Genomic DNA, 17,288 nt, shown 5'->3' with positions numbered 1-17,288 from the left:
CCTACAGGTATATGAAACAAGTCGTATCACTTGCATCAAATATCACGCACACTTAAATCAAATTTCTCTCTCTCTATCTCTCATGTTAAAGTCACACCAGGAAGATTTCAGCAAAACCACAGTCCAATTAACCACCACAGTTAATTACTTCCAAGTTGGAGGGTGGTTTGTCTGACCAGTTGGGTGATGCTCAACCTGCTTTGGGTTGGGTTGCCCTCCTCCTGTATGGACAGGCTTGCAGTGTGGAGGTGCTCTTAGATCTAGCACTATGGCTCAGATATCCTTGGTGGTAAAGAGTGCCTTTTATCAGTTTGACTGATCTATCAACTATGACCCTATCTGGACAAAGATAGCCTTGTGGCATGTTATCCATGCTCTAGTAATTGTATTATTGTATTATTGCAATGCATTACACTTGGGGCTGTACTTGAAAACTGTGGATACTACAATTGGTCCAGAACGATGGTCAGATTATTAAGGAAGATAGATAAATATAATCACATTATGCGAGTGATTTGTCATCTTCGATGGCCTCCAATCTATTTTCAGGCCCAATTTAAAGGGTTACTTTTTATCTTTAAAACCCTAAATGTAGCAATCTTCGCTTCTGACCCATCCCCTTGTCAGAGTGAGCAAACACTGCTCTTCAGTCACCTTGAGCTGCAACCTTCTTTAGGTAGGGGGATGAAGGAAGCTCTACCTCTTACAGCACAGTAGTGACATTCCCCAGTTCTACACATCCACAACAGCTGACTCACTGCCCAAGATCCCTACTGACTTTATCCTTGAAAACCTTATCATATGGAAATATTTTCTCATTAGATGTATTGTCAACTCACAGCCCACCAGGAGAAACTATTGTTGGCATTTACATAATTTATATCCTATGATCAAGAGTTAATCTTGAGTTAAATAGGGGGCAGGGGCAGAATATTCATACCTTGATATCTTTAAATGTGTTAGTTGTATATCCATTTTGTCAATCACTGGAGGATTAGAAGACTCTTCTCCAGGAACCAGGCTAAATTCATTCTCAACTCTGATTAAGCCAAGATCTGCTACCAATACATTGTGAGAGATGGATGACTGAGGAATTACTATAACTGGAGCTTTGAGATTGATGTCCATTGAAAGTCGGAAGCTCTTTTTAGCAAAATCCTTCACACTCAAAGCAGCCATTTCAGCAGCTTGAACTGTGGCAGCACTCAGGGCGTCTTTTGCAGTTTGGAAGTGATTTAGGAAGTTCTGTGAAAAGGTATAATTATGCAGCACAATAGCTAGTTTATAATGCTAACAGCAACCGAATAAACAAAGATAAGAATAGACACTTCAACTCAGGATGTGGACAGCACAATCAATAGGGTGTTAAAACAGAACTGTGATGAAAATTGTTGAAAGTAATAACCTGTTCCCTATTTTCTTTTTCTTTTTTTATGGCCAAGGATTAATGTGACTTGAATCAAAACAGCAAGTCTGAATTCAGACTCCAGATCTTGTCACAGTCATGACATCATCATCATCACTATGATCCAATGGAAAAAGCAGGACTAGGAACAACCATCATGCTGGGATACAAAAGAATGGTACAAATTCTGCACACCTGGGAGTTCGGTTCGGAAGTGTCTTTAAAAAATATTTTAAAATTAAAATGCAATAATGAAAAATAAGTTCATCTCTTACCAGTAGTGACATGAAGAATTTATGCAGATAAACGATTTGAATGCAGCCCACTTTCAGTGACATTTTACCATCCACCTTGGACATATCTGTATAGGCTTCTTCTTCTGTAGCATCTGGATAAAGTGACATTGCAAACCGAAAGACTTCATCTCCCACTATTGAGACAGTCTGCAAAGATAGTATTCATTCAGCACAATCATGCTCTTGTAGATTTCTATAGGAACATTTTACACCTTTCTCAGTGTTTATTTTTCAAGAATAAGCTACATTTTTTAAAAACATGCATTTATCCCCTATGGAGCTTCAAGCAACATTATGAAAGATAAATAGCAAGTCCTTAAATCCGTGGGTATAATAAGGACTCTGTCTGATCAAGCCAAATTAATGGACCTCCTTTCTCTGCACTTGCTGCATTCAAACTGTCTTCACAACAATAATCATAATGTACACCACATATGGATTTTTGAATGAAAGCAATCATAGGCATATTACAACTATTTGAGACCATTTATACCTTTTGTTTAGCCAGAGAAAGAATCAAGCACCAGTTTTAAAAAATAGCATACAGTAGAGGACATATTCCTAGTTTAAGCAAGGTATGTCATGCTAAAAGCACAGTTTTGTCACTAAAGTTCACATTTAAAAGCAAACTGTGATGCTCTTCAGTTTGTCAGAGATTGGAGAAAACTCCCATCATCTTCTGTTTCTTCCATGCTCAATGCTTTGCTTCCTCACCACCCAGCAAAAGAAGTATTCCATACTGCCTCAAAATGCATACCCTTTTGACTTTTTCGGCCCTCATTTCATTTACCAGCACAGTTTCTAAAACTGGCAGGCATAAGGCAAGACAAAGTCTGAAAATCTGTTCCTATCAATTTTCTTGAGCCTTCCTGTGAAGCACAGATGGCTCTCAGCTTAACAACCTCACTTCTCATATTCACCTTTTTATGAACTGTATTAGGATCAACGTTTGTTATTATGAAGTCACGAAGCCTGGCAAACATTTCTGTCTGTTTCGTCATTGTAAAAACAGAGGCTTCCATACCTGGCAGAAAAAAACAAAGGAAAATGTTCAGCTTTCAATTCAAAACAGTAGTGTGATAAAAGAGGATTTCTTAAAGAGTGGTTAGTTATTCATATCAGTATTATGAAATAACTAAATCCTATGGCAGTGATATAGCAGTGTGAATCTGCTCCGAGGCTGGATAGGAAGATGATGGAGGCCACTCTGCACTTACTACAGAAGACCATGATCTAAATACATCAAAGAGAGTCCAGAGCTTGCTTCCATGCTATGGGCACAAGAACATAGGAAGAGCTCTGATGGACCTGGCCAGTGGCCCATCTTGTTCTCACAGTGGCCAATCAGATGCCTGTGGGAAACCTTCCAATAGGACCTGAGCACAACAGCACTCCTGCTCCCTCCCTTTGGCTTCCAGCAACTGGTATTCAGAAGCATATATATATTGAACTCAACAGGTAAAAAAAAACCTATTAAGCAAACTGTTAGTTTCCCTACATTTAATTAAGGATATATTTCTATGATTCACAGACATCTTCATATGCTCAAAATGGATAATATTTTACAAAAAATTAATAAAATGTCTATGCAATTTCAAATTACAGAAATTCATTTACCTTGTATTCGGATATCAGCAATGTCACCTTTCTGATCACAGACTAAAATGTTGAAGGCACTCAATTTGGCAGTGAGCTTCAGGTCAAACCCACCATCGTGGGTCACAAGAGCAGAAACTGCGCCACAGAAAGACACATTAAACAACAACTATTAAACAATAGTTTTCCAGTTCGGATGTTAATGGGAAACTGGTTTTAAGGAATGCCTCCCTGCATATGAACTGACCTGGACTGTGCAATAATCATCTGAGGCCCTTCTTCATGGATCCCCTACATGAGAGGTCTAAAGGGTGGGAATACAAGAATGGGCCTTTTCTGCAGTGGCTCCTCATTTGTGAAATGCTCTCCCTATGGAGCATGGGTAGGCAATCTAAGGCCCAGGGGCCGGATCCGGCCCAATTGCCTTCTAAATCCGGCCCACAGATGGTCCGGGAATCAGCGTGTTTGTACATGAGTAGAATGTGTCCTTTTATTTAAAATGCATCTCTGGGTTATTTGTGGGGCATAGAAATTCGTTCTTTTTTTTTCTCCCCAAAATATAGTCCGGCCCCAAAGGATGCGCCAAGGGGCAATCTGGGGCTGGCAAGCTATTTTCATGGGAGAAGTGACAGGCAGTATTTGGCATGCTTAATCATGGCCGTCTTTAGCATATGCGGCGCTGGGGTGCAAAGATCTGCCCAGCGCCCCCAAATTACCATTTTTCTCCGTGTAATAGATGAGGTCGTCCTATACACAGGTAGTGGGGGGGGCTGTGCACTGCCAGCCATCTGGTTGGGGGGCACACAACTCTCCCCCATGCTGCTGCGGGAGGAGAGCAATCCCCGCAGAGGCTTTGGGGGGGCTGCGTGCCCACCAATCATCTGGTGCCTACCAGAATTCGGCGCCGGAGTGCCCAGCACCCCTTACATCCCCGGGTAAAAATGGCCCTGTGCTTTAACCCTTTTCATCACTGCTTCCCTCCTACAACCCCAATTTTGAACCATTCTCCACCTACACACCCTTATCAATGAAGTCTCAGGAGCCCCAGCAAAGTGAAAATTACTTATTTATTAAATGTCTGTACCGCCCTTCATCTGAGGATCAGAGGACTGTTTACAATATAAAAACACAAAAACATGTAACATAGTAACAAACAAAAACAATGAACTCCTCCATACACAGTTTAAAAGGCCATAGATTGTTTAGTTAACCAAAGGTCCGGAAAAAGAGGAGTGTTTGTGCCTGGCACTAAAAGATATGTAATGAAGGTGCCATGTGAGCCTCCCTGGCATAAAAGTAGCCAAGGGGAACAGCTGCAGAGGAAGAGTTCTGTCTGCTGTTTACATCTCCCTACAATCTCTCACACACTTAGCTTTCTTCTTCATGCAATGCTGTGGCTTGTTCTTTTGGTCTCCTTCACAGCATTAATGCCCATTTTTACTCTTCTTTTGTCCCCTATGTCTTATGCTAAATCAAATAAAGCACTTGACAAAATGTAAAGTAGTATATAAATTAACACACCACTACCATCCTTGGTTATCAAGAAGGATATAGCGATATCCTACATCACAATACCTGGTTTTGCAAGAACAGTTTTGGGCTCCTCTGAAAGCAGCTTTCGATCAGTTCTCTTATCAGCAGGTGTAAGTTCACTTGTGGCATACGTGAAAAAATTCATGATTGACAGCAAGGCTTCGGTGTGTAGCAACATGTCCAATGAAGAAAAGGAGACCTAAGAAAGAGAAAGTATGTCACAGAGGATCACTGGCATCTTGCCTTAGAGCAAGGCCTTGGATGTCTGATTATTTTATTTAAAAACTGCCCTTTAGCTTATGTATAATCAATTGAACTCATGCCATTTTAATTTGTATATTGTGATTATGTTGTCATTTGTTTATTACTTTGTTAAGAACTTAAGAACAGCCTTGCCAGAGCAGACCAAAAGCCCCCCTAGCCCAGCATCCTGTTTTCTTAGTGGCCAAACAGATGGCCACGGGAAGCCCACAAGTGAGATATGAGCCCAGCAGCACTCTCAAGCAAGTGGTATTCAGAGGCATAGGACCTCCAACGCTGGAGGTAACAGACTCTCCGTGTCTTGATAGCCTTATCCCCTGTGAATCTGTCCATTCCCCTTTTAAGGCTGTCCAAGTTGGCAGCAATCACTACATCATGTGGTGGCAAAATCATATTGTTAAAGTCACATTGTATATTGCCCTGGGATAAACATTATAAACTGTGGTATATGGATATCATAAATAAAATTTAACTTTGTTTGCATTCATTTCTCACACAAGCTTGTGAAGAGCATGTCGATCCAATAAACTTGATCCCAAAACCCTTTGACTAAGTTAACAATTGTTACAAAAAAATACACCAAACACACCATACTATATAGGAGCTGACTTGCCAACACACTTCAGTACTTACATTTAGTGCTTGCTTTGTACTTTCGTAAATTGTTTCAAAATGTGCTCCATCTGCATCAGCCTAAGAAAAGAATTAGGAAGCTTCAGATCATTATATCAATGGAAGCAACATCCAGAGGGTTCCTCTGACCTAACATCTACATGTGCCTGCCCTAAAGCAGCCCCACCCTGTCCCAAAGTGGCTGAGCTGTGTTTCACAACTTCCTAGACCACAGGGCAAGAAGGGTTAAGGCAGAAAGAGTTTTTTCCATCTCAGATGAGGGTAATTAATTGCCTTCAGGGAAAATCAGATCCTTGCATATTTATTCAATCTTCATCACCTAAAGTCATTTCCCACTCTCTGCCATCCCTCAATCTCCCCTACCCCTCACCTGTCACTCATACAAAAATTACACCTTGCTGAATGAGACCAGAATAGCACTGACCAACCAGATGATCAGCTAAAGGACTTAGCCTTACTACAATGTTCAATTAAGGTAACCATAACATTTAATTCCCAGTTATTTCACTTTGCTGTTCCACATCACTGAGCATAAAAGCCCTAATTTCATTTCTTCAACACTGACTCATAAGATCCCACAATGATCTTTAGTTAAAAACAAACAAACCTTTATATATTTCATTTTTAAAAGATGCTCGCCAGATTCATCTGAAGAACTAATGATGTTCAGAGGATCTCCTTTGGAATCTGTGGGTAAAATAAGAAGCACGTTTACAGAGCTCTGATTCATTTAGCATTCATTTTGCACAGTAAAGTAATCAATGCAATAAATGCGTTAATGTTTCAATGATACATTGTTTTTTGAAGAAATGGTGTATAGCAGCAGAGGGGAACCCCTGGCTTGTGGGCCTAATTAGGTCCACCAGGCAGTTCTGGAGAAGCCAAGCCCACCCGCCTTACAATGGACATCATTTCTGACAACAGTGGTAGGGCAAGCAAATATTAGGCTGGGCCAAAAAGGGGATTGTGCCTGCAAAGCCCCAACAATCAGCTGAATGTCAGGGCTTGCATAGCACCATGAATGGCTCTTTGCAAGCCCCTCTGATGCCTCGACTATCTGAACATTGGGGCTTGCACTTTGCATGCCCTGACAATCAGCTGGTCATGAATGTAGGTGATAGGCAAGTGGGTGGACCTGTGAGTGGCCCTGCCCACCTGTCAAACCTGGCTCACAGGGGTGGGTGAGATAGGAATGCTGTCTGCCAGCTGGAATTTAAGCAACTCAGAACAAGACAAAGGACGAGTAAAGAGGTTTATTAAGTGACATGAGCTACTCTTCTACAAACAAATGTAAAAGTGCTTGTTTCCAGCATTAGAGATTCGCTTCTTGGAAGAAATTATTTCAGAAACTATTGAATTTTCATCCTAGCAACTCATTCCATTTCCTCCTCCTTATAACCAGAAAGCTGCTTTGCAAAAGTGTGTGTGTGTGTGTGTGTGTGTGATTGTGTGTGTGAGACTCCTCCTTAAATTATTTGTAGCAAGTACCAGGTTCATCCCTTAAATTAAATTTGTGACATTTAACAGGATACACTGCAAATGAGAGGGAAGACTGGCCATGTTAGGAAAATCTGGAAAAAATATTTTAAAATGTGAAAGTTCTATGAGAAACCTCCACCCACCAACTACAATCTAACAAGTGTAAGAACTACACTATTTATACATTTCTATTTTTCATCACAGGTTTTTCTCAAAAACCTATAAACACACATACAGTAATAAACATTCAATTACAATAAATAAAAAGTTGAGTAAAGCTTATGGCACAGAGGCAGCCAACAAAGGTCCTGAAAAACTACCTTTAACATTCAAAAGCAGAGGGTTCCAACTCTACAGCTCTATGATTCTATGTAAATCATAGATGGACACAGAATCAGACATTACAGAACACAAATTGAACATGTAGGAAAACAATCTGCAAATTTAATATTGTCACATGAAGAACTGTTTGCACCACCTGAATTATGTTATTTTGTCAAATTCTAAGTTAACCTTGACTTACCAGTGAATTCAAGGCACTTCATGTGGATTTTTTTAAGATATGCTGTAGCAGTCATGGAATGTGTTTTAATTCTGCTTTCAGTTCCAAGCTGCAACACTGTTAATGTGTGCAAAGGGCAGCTTTTCTTGTCTATCTGTTTCATTAATGTTACTACAACCTAAAAGAAAAATACAGGACATTTCAAAAATTCCAACAGAATGCATTTGAAGACTCAAAAGTCAACCATATATAGTTGAAATCAACACCACTTACCTGGTTTCTGCCAACACTAGTTTCCAAATCCCAAGTGAAAAGAGCCAATCATCATGAATACTGTTCAGCATTTACTATATATACCTGCTAGTTACCCACGACTTTTGAACTCAGTGGGCTATGTTTCATTGAAACTATGGTTTGAGAAGCAGCCTTGATCAAAACTTCTTTTGTTCTCGGTAACCATAGGTTAATCAAACCAAGTTTCCCTGAGTTCAGACAAACAAGGAACTGTGGTTTGTTTAAAAGCAAAAACTTTAAAGCTTTTCCTTGGCGAGGGGACATGATATTAGCATGAGAAGACAAGACTCATCACAGCTCTTTCATGCAATGGGAAGCTAGGCCTTAGTCTGTACCAGAAAATGAGGGAAGTGGCATATTTTACACTGCTAACAACACAGATTTGTGGGCCTATCTTAGAAGCTTTCATGTGTCAAGTAATTGTCTCTAGCACAGATAAATAAAACAAACTTCAACATTTAGGCTTAAAGAGACAAACAAGCTGCCATACCTCTTTGATTTCAAAGTTTAGCAGCATATTGGTAATATCCTCCTGCAGGACTTCTTTTGATGTGCCCAGTAAGTTATCTTCTAACATAATTTCTTTCTCAGCTACCAGTGTTTTTGTCTTTTGTTTTCCATTTCCTGCTGATACGAAAGACAGGTTAGTACCACTTGTAAAACAGCATTTTTATGGTTATTCATCCCAAAAAGGGAACAATGGTTCTCACCTGGAGACTGTTTCTCAGAGATATTGAACACGTGGCATTGTGAGTTTTGCTGCCCTCTTATGCTTCAAGACGGGAAACCCGGAAAGGTCTTTGCCCGCTATGCCATGTTTTCATCACCTCTGAAGAAACAGAACCCTATACTAATTCCAAAAGCTGCACTGGCTGTCATGGATTGATCCAGACAAAATTCACAAAAGGAGAACAAAGGGGGATGGGAGACCAAAACAAGCAACCTCAAAGACCAAACTATTTACGTTACAAGGTTTTTAAAAATAACCAACTAAGATAGGAAAAGACCACTCACTGTTCAATATAATCCATTTGAATATAGTTTTCTTTAGGGACATCAACTACTTTCTGCATTAATTTTCAGGGCTGCTTTGATACACAGCTCCCAAAAATAATAACTAAGCAGGAAGCAGTTTTCACCACCTGCTATAGTTACCAAGGTTAGGAAAAACAAAAATTCTGGCTCAATGGTTTAGGCAGTCCTTATTTCTCATTTTTTTTTCTTTGGCACTGCATAAATAAATCAGGCTCAAGCCCACACCTAAGAAAAAAAATTACTTCGTCCTCTTTTCGTGATATTTTATTCAAGAGACAAGAGTATGTCTGGTGAACCTGAGAAATGCTTCTTCTCCTATGATCCTAACTTTTAAAACTAATCCAAGCCTCAGCAATATGAAGCATCCCAAAGGAAAATCTAGAAAGGAATGGGAAAACACATACACATTTTACAATGAAGACTGGCTTACCTTCAGTTTTTGCTAGTGGCTTTGTGGTTTGATCTGCTTCAGCAAGGTTCTCTGTCACTACTTTAAGCAGAACATTCAAATCCTCTTGACTTAGAATGATCTAAACAGTGGCATATAAAGTCAAATTATCTGTCTCTGAATTTGAGAGCTTCTATCAAATGTTCAACTGCTGACCAATTACAAGCAGATACTTGCTGCCTATTGCCCATCATATTGTGGGTAATAGGCAGCAAGTATCTGACAAGCCAAAGAGACCTGCAGTATTGGATTCATTCTTGCATCCACAGCAGTTTAATCATGGGGTTCCAATTCCTCAGCACAACCTGCCTTCCAGCAATGCTTCAAAGCAAAAGTCACCACAGCTATAATGCTTTCTTTCTTGCCCCCACTCTAACCATACCCTGATTAGTACCATTTTTGAGTAGCTAACTACAGTGGTGCCTCGCAAGACGAAATTAATCCGTTCCGTGAGGCTCTTCGTATAGTGGTTTTTTCGCCTTGCGAAGCAAGCCCATTGACAGCTTAGCGGATTAGCGCTATTAGTGGTTTAGCGGCTTTCAGCGATCAGCTGTTAAGCGGCTTATCAGCGGAACAGCTGATAAGCGGCTTAGCGGCTTAGGAGGGGTGGGGGAGGGGAAAAACTCGCAGGAACTCGCAAGACATTTTCGCCTTGCAAAGAAAGGCCATAGGGAAATTCGTTTTGCGAAGCGCCTCCAAAACGGAAAACCCTAGAGGGTTTTCCATCTTGTGAGGCATTTGTCTTGCGGGGCACCACTGTAAAAACTTCTACTTATGATCTCTACATAAAAGTTTTCTTATGCTCTTGCTACTGTCTGTTGTATAATAAAATAATTATCCATTTAAAAAGTACCTTTATGACCAATTCAATATTTTCTTGCTCTCCAGTTCTTTCTCCACACAACTCTCTCTTCAACTAGAGTTGAAACTCTGGAGGCAGAACAGAATAGTGGCGGCTGCTGCTGTACTACCATGCATGTCAGCTGCTAAGCAGGGAGGCTAAGCAACTCTCTCCTGCCATTCCCTGGTTTGACTCTATTTATTTATTTATTTATCCATTCATTCATTCATTTCCTAGCAGTGAGCATATCACAGCTTCACATAGTTGAAGTCTTGCCACATTTTAAATGTTTTTGCATGTTTCTCTGCATCATTGCATTAGTCTTAACATTCTCTGAAGATATCTGTCATAATAAAAAGAACTATGCAAGCATGCCTTTGAAAACAAAAATTAACTTACATTCATTGCATCTAGATGCCCTTTGATTTCCACCATTGGTATTTTGTGATACCATTCTCCAGCCAGGTTGCGATTCACAGAAAGGTTCAGATTAATAGGATGTAGAATTTGGATGTCAGTTTGAGAGAAACCTGGTTGCAGGATTGTCCTAAGTAACAACAAACAACATGACTGTTTTGGAATAACATGAAGGACCAGCCCCAAACAGCATTCTGACTATCCTGATTCAACAGCACATGGATAAGAAAAGTTTAATTCACCTTGACAACTTAAGTTGTGTCAATAATACATCCATTTTATCCATGACCGGGGGGAGTGAACAGTCCTCTGCCAGCACCAAATTGAATTTGTTTTGTATCTTGATCAATCCCAGGTCTATCACTATAGCATTAGATGAAACTGAAGACTGAGGGATGAGTATTACTGGAGCCTTTAGATTAATATCCATGGAAAGACGAAAGCTCCTCTGAGCCAAACCCCTCACACTTGTGGCAGCCTTCTCTGCAGCCTGCACCGTAGCAGCACTCAAGGCTTCTTTGGCAATTTGGAAGTTGTTCAGAAAATTCTGCAAGAGGAAAAAAGCAGTGATGATTTCTTCAGTGGCACTTTCATTTTATTGAATATCCCTTGTATTAATACATCGTAAACTTTCCCCTATAACAGTTGCAGCTGTTCAAGAAAAATTTCAGATTCTCAGACCCAGATCTTTACTTAAAATGTAGGTCCATCCTTCATCATGAAAGATGGCACAGCAATGACTTTAGCAAGACAAGATCATGACAAAGCAGGAGCAGTAACTGATGGCAAAGCAACAAATTAATCCAAATCAAAGTCTGACTTCCTTTTGTGCCCAGCAAGAGGCAACTAGTCTGGTAAAATGGAACTAAGAGCTTCAAATCTGTAAGAAGTTTATATAATTTCATATGGAACTTTTGCTTCTCTAGGGGACTGAATCAGGCCGAATCCAATGAACATGAGAGCCTATTTTATTTGGAAGAGGAAAGAAAACCTAAATAAATTCCCAAAAGTATATTTCCAAAACTCTCATACAATTACCAAACTGTATCATCTTGCATGGTAATGTAAAGGTTTCCTATTAATTCTATACATGGCATTATAATGAAAATTCACTTGATTGTTGGGTCTTACCAGGAGAGACATGAGGAATTTATGTAGGTATATAATCTGAATGCAGCCCACTTTGAGAGACATTATCCCATCCACTTTGGACATATCTCTGTAGGCTTCTCCCTCAGTAGCTTCTGGATACAATGCCAAATTGAAACTGAAGACTTCATCACCAACTATAGAAACAGCCTAAAATGGGAAGGGGGGGCAGAAAGTACATATAGTTTTCAGTTTCTAGATCAGTGTAAACACACACAGGTATTTGAGCAGTTCAAATTATCTTAGGTGCATGTGAGTTTTATCTCCATTTCTAGGAATGAAGTTCTGAAGATTAGCATTATCTCAATGAGTAGATTTATCAGCTCAGAATGGATTTACAGGTCAGTCTATTCAGCCCATTTCAGAGACAGAATTCCCTGTATGTGACTGTCTCATAAAATATTTTCAAAGCAAGGAAGCTTTTTAGCTAACCCAATGAAGATGTCATATCCCACCAGCCACTGTTATTATTTATTGTTAAGTGGTTATTTATTCATTCCCCATCCTTTGCACTAGACGATGGTTATTCCTGTCTTCCCAAACATTTGCAATGCTTCAGGACATAGAAAACATCCATGGTGCCTCTTGCCTTATCAATCCTACAAAGACAATTTGTAAAACTGGCTCCCATAGGAAGAAGAAAATCTTACTTCAGTCTCCCCCTGCCCAACAGCTTTCAGTCACAATGCAGGGCATGGAATGCTTCCTCCTCTGCAGCCAGCCTCACAAGCCACATTTGCATTCATCATGTGAGCCACTAAGAAGTCAAAGTAAGTGCTCAGTTCCTTCCTAACAGCTCCCATGGGTGGACACTGATTCCTAACCAAGTAGCCATTTATTCTGCAAACCTGTCCACTGGAACCTAAGAATTTTTTTCTATCCAGTTTTGCAGCTTGTAATTCAGCTCACTGAATCTTTTTTTTAAAAAAAACAGTCCTAGTGAAACACCATTAGATGAATTCTATAACAACATTCAATTTTAGTATATTATACCTTTTTATGAATTGTCCTTGAATCAACATCAGTAACAATTATATCTTTCAGCCGTGCAAAGAGAATGGTTTGACTGGACTGAAGAAACAAAGATGAATCAAGACCTGAGAGAGAAGAATTGGTACATGCAATTTCAAACCTTTCAAAATTATCTTTCTTTCCAACTTCTTAAAGTTGTGCATTTATTTATTACACATTGTGAACCTTGACGACACAGTGGACCAAAAATATGAACACAAGAAATCAGCCATGAATCCTCAAAGAAATTAAATCAAGATCTTCAGCTATATTACAATTTTTGATACAAGTTTTGGAAACAAGTTCTTAAAAGGTCCCCCCCACCCCCACACACACACCCCTTACCTTGAATTTTTATTTCAGCAATACTGTTCTTTGCATCACAAATGTTTAAACAGAAGGCATCCAATTTGGCAAACACTTTGAAATCAAACACATCCTTTTCTTTGTGTGGTTTTGTCACTGTAAGGAAGAGATTTTTTGCTGAGATGTGAGCCAATTCATGGAATATTTTCAGATAAGCTACGCTGAAATGAGAAATTCACCATACCTTTCTTCAAATTAGCCTCTTTGTTCTGTTTGCCTTCCTGTATCTGCAATGACCCTGTACTCTGACCCCTTGACGGGACAACAGCCATGAGGTAATTGAGAGACGAGAGAAGGGCCTGCGTGTGCAGCAGCAGGTTTAATGATGAGAAGGACACCTAGTTGGGGAGGGAGAAGAGTCACAGGTAGTGGGAGTTTCTCATTCACATAGTATGGGTTTACTATAATAGATTGCATTCTGTCACTTGGGGGGAAATACGGAAACCTTATATGAATAAAGAAGTCATGTTTAGGGTGTTCTTTCCAGTTAACTAGTTGGAAATATTTGGGGGAAATGCAAGCCAAACAGTAACAGCAGTACCATGAAGTACACCTTGGTTAGTGATGGGCATATGAATTACCTGTGCTAATCTCCAGTCCAGAACCCTGATTGGCCAGAAGGGTAAACCGTGGACCTCTAAAAATTAGAAGCCTTTATAAGTGGAAAAATGTCCAGAAAAGGAAAGAAAGCCCTTTGGCCTTCAGTCTCATTACTTTAATTTCTTATTCGGGCACAATGTTTTGGAAAGACACACCATGCATTGCCACATGAGACAGAGCAGCCTCATCTTCAGATGCAGACATATGTGGGGCATGAACAAGCATGGGTCCCATCCTAATTTCAAAGTTAGCTCTAGGCAGACAGCTCATCTTAGCAAGCTAATGAAACTGTAACAGGATTTATTTTAAAATATATATATCATAAAGCTAGGAGGAAGCAACCCAGAGGGAGAATGAGACAAAAGTGACAATATTACAAGTTTAAGAAATGCAACAATCGAACTCCTATCCATACCATTTCCCTCACACCTGCCCCTGCTACCTGCAAAGTGATATGCTACAGAGCAACCAAAAGAATCATGATTCAGGCCAGTACTAGATTTTGTCCTAGATGTTGCTTACCCAAACTGTTTGTTCAGTGTTATCAAAAACTGTCTGAAATCCTGGACCATTTTGATTGGCCTAAAAGAAATACCAAATGTGAACGTTAAGAGACTAAACTAAATGCCATCCACATACACGCAGGTTCCAATTTTATATTTACTCAGCTTTAAAAAAATAGTTATTAAAAAACCCTTACCTTGATGTATTCTACTTTCAGGAGATCTAACCCGGGTTTATCTGAAGAGCTAATTAAATGAAGTTGCTGTTTTTTACCTGCAAATACAACATAAAACTTCATTTAAGAGTTATTCACAAAAATTGGCATCAGCTTTAAAATCTACAACAGGTATCGGACACAGCATTTTCTAGAACACCTTTAAATAGGAGTCACAAAAGACAAAAGTCACTTCCAAATAAATTCAAATTGCAAGTAGAAAGTACGATTGGTACTTATTTGGAGTGTAGATTTATGAGGGTGTCCTGCAGGAATAACCCACCCCAGTGCCTGCATGACACCAGGAATAAATTGCTAATCAGCCAAAGGACTGGTTATGGAGAAATGTTTTCGCCTGGCACCTAAAGATATGTAAGATAAGGTGCTAAGCAAGCCTCCCTGGGGAGAGCATTCCACAAGCAGGGAGCCACAAAAAAGGCTCATTCTCACACTGCCACCTTCTATACATCTTGTGCATGAGGCACGCAAAGAGCCTCAGATGATGAATACAGGGTTCAGGTCGGTCCATGGGGGGGGGGGGGAGGCTATGGTCCTTGAGGTATCGCGGTCCTGAGCCATTTAAGGTTTTATAGGTCAAAACCAGCACTTTGAATTGGGCCTGGAAACTAATTAGTAGCCACTGCAGTCGGGCCAGGATTGGTGCAGTATGCTCAAACTGGCTTGCCCCAGAGAGCTACCTAGCCACCAAAGTTTCCGAACCACCTTCAGAGGCAGCCCTATGTATAACGTGTTGTAGTAGACAACAGACCTGAGGCTATCCCTGTCCAGATAAGGGAGCAGCTGGGCCACCAGCCAAAGTTGATGGAAGGCACTCTGAACCACCAAGGCCACCAGGGCCTCAAGCAACAGCAAAGGATCCAGAAGTACCCCCAGTTTATGTACATGCTGGGCTGAGCTTCTTTTGTTGTCTCTCTTTCAGTCCATTACCGAGGCAAGACAATGGTCCAGCACATCCACTGCCAAACTTGCAGATGTAAAGCAGAAGTAGAGCTGTCATTGGCATACTGCTGACAACATACTCTGAATAATCTCACTCAGTGGTTTCATGTATATGTTAGGTAGGGAACCGCACACTGAAGGTTCTACAGGGCTGAAGGATGCTCCTCAAGTAACACCCTCTAGAAACGTCCATCCAAGTAGGGCCAGAACCACTGTAAAAGCAGTGCCACCCATCGCCAACTCAGACAGCTGCTCCAGAAGGACACTATGGTTCATGGTATCAAAAGCTACTGAGAGGCTGAGGAGAATTAAAAGGGGCATATTTCCCTTGTCTCTCTCCTGACAGGGTGGCCAAAGCAGTTTCTGTGCCAACACCACTGCTTAAGCCCTGACTGAAATGGATCTGGAAAATCAATTTATTCTAAAAAGTGCCTGGATCTGGTCTGCAACTACCTTCTCAAGAACCTTGTCTTAGAAGGGGTGCAATTGGAGCCACCCCTTTTCTCCCCAACTCCTCTCATCCCAGGCACATCTTACATCCCTTAAATTAAAAAATAACAAAAACCACAAGTTTTAAAAAACCACAAGTGAAAAAGCAGCTAAAAACAATTTAAAACATTATAAGCAATTAGGACAATAATAGCAATAAATCAGTACGTTCCATCACACAAATACATCCTTATTTTATCTATTAAACTACCTTGAATTTCATGATAATCCAGGCTAATTTTCCTCAAATAAGATACAGCTCTCAAGTGATAAGTTTTGTCAGTTGCTTCCATTCCAAGCTGCTTCACATTAAATACAAGAATTGTTTCTTCTCTCTGTAGTTGCTTAGTGAGCTCCAAAACCACCTAAGTAAAGCATCAGGATAAGTATTATATAACTTCTTTCAAACCCAGTGTTGTCCCTACCTACATTTCTTCAATACCATACAAGGGGAGAAAACAACTACTTACAATGACAAGTGACTGGTGCCATCCTAGAAGAGGATGTACGTGACAGCAGGAAGAATGCCTCTTCTAACATGGTGCGTGTAAGCACCTCATTTTAAAAAAAGTAATTGGGGGGGATGTTTTTATTCATCTGCCAAGTTGATATAATAAATTCACCAAGGCTAGAATCCTAACCCTACTTTACCTGTGAGCAAGTCCCACTGAATTCAACAGGACTCTGAGGAGGCATGCTCAGTATTAGGCTGAGTCATAGGAACATAGGAAGCTGCCTTATACCAATTCAGATCACTTGTTGATCTTGCTCAGTATTGTCTACACTGACTGGCAGCAGCTCTCCAAGGCTTCAGGCAAGGGTTTCTCTCAGCCCTCCCTGGAGATGCTGGGGATTGGATTTAGGACTTTCCACATGCAAGACAGAGCTATGGCCCTTCATCTTTAACTGAGTGGCAATTACAGTGTTGAAAAGCATCTTTGATACTAGCCCAACAGATTAGGTTATTACAGCACTGTAAGAGACTATTCATACATTCAATGAACTGAATAAACTATTTTATTTATTTAGGAAATTTACCAATTGTTCATCATGCTACATATTCCAGGGCAGTTTAAAATAAAAAATAGAAAAACACCACCACCACCACAACAAAACTAAGATACCTAGTGGAATTGTGCTGCTTTTAGACCCACCCAGCACACTCACTATACATTTGATGCTAACCTTAAATTGTTCATATGCATTCAGAACCTATGATCAAACACTTGATAAAGTGCAGCTGATAGCTATTGAC

At 40.2% G+C, this 17,288-nt stretch overlaps 1 protein-coding gene across 5 annotated transcripts in view; it reads right to left on the bottom strand.

The window, feature by feature from the left end:
* The window catches only part of VPS13C (vacuolar protein sorting 13 homolog C), a 105,517-nt gene that overhangs the window by 45,077 nt on the left and 43,152 nt on the right, over positions 1–17,288 (bottom strand). For 4 of the 5 annotated variants that reach the window (XM_081887547.1, XM_081887543.1, XM_081887545.1 and 1 more), the window contains 19 exons: positions 16,245–16,398; positions 14,567–14,643; positions 14,389–14,448; positions 13,451–13,604; positions 13,246–13,362; positions 12,883–12,986; positions 11,872–12,039; positions 10,983–11,287; positions 10,723–10,870; positions 9,465–9,564; positions 8,490–8,626; positions 7,727–7,883; positions 6,332–6,411; positions 5,725–5,784; positions 4,873–5,029; positions 3,319–3,435; positions 2,622–2,725; positions 1,681–1,848; positions 941–1,245 (listed from right to left, as the gene is read on the bottom strand). In XM_081887547.1, coding sequence (XP_081743673.1) covers positions 941–1,245; positions 1,681–1,848; positions 2,622–2,725; positions 3,319–3,435; positions 4,873–5,029; positions 5,725–5,784; positions 6,332–6,411; positions 7,727–7,883; positions 8,490–8,626; positions 9,465–9,564; positions 10,723–10,870; positions 10,983–11,287; positions 11,872–12,039; positions 12,883–12,986; positions 13,246–13,362; positions 13,451–13,604; positions 14,389–14,448; positions 14,567–14,643; positions 16,245–16,398 — 2,672 coding nt within the window. The remainder of the gene's footprint in view (positions 1–940; positions 1,246–1,680; positions 1,849–2,621; positions 2,726–3,318; positions 3,436–4,872; positions 5,030–5,724; positions 5,785–6,331; positions 6,412–7,726; positions 7,884–8,489; positions 8,627–9,464; positions 9,565–10,722; positions 10,871–10,982; positions 11,288–11,871; positions 12,040–12,882; positions 12,987–13,245; positions 13,363–13,450; positions 13,605–14,388; positions 14,449–14,566; positions 14,644–16,244; positions 16,399–17,288) is intronic. The other variant, XM_081887544.1, reaches the window with a different exon arrangement.

This window comes from Podarcis melisellensis, assembly GCF_964234715.1.
Source record: "Podarcis melisellensis genome assembly, chromosome: 14".
Classification (NCBI taxonomy): Eukaryota; Metazoa; Chordata; class Lepidosauria; order Squamata; family Lacertidae; genus Podarcis; species Podarcis melisellensis.
Note: the sequence above shows the minus strand (reverse complement) of the source record. Positions and strands in the feature narration are given on the sequence as shown.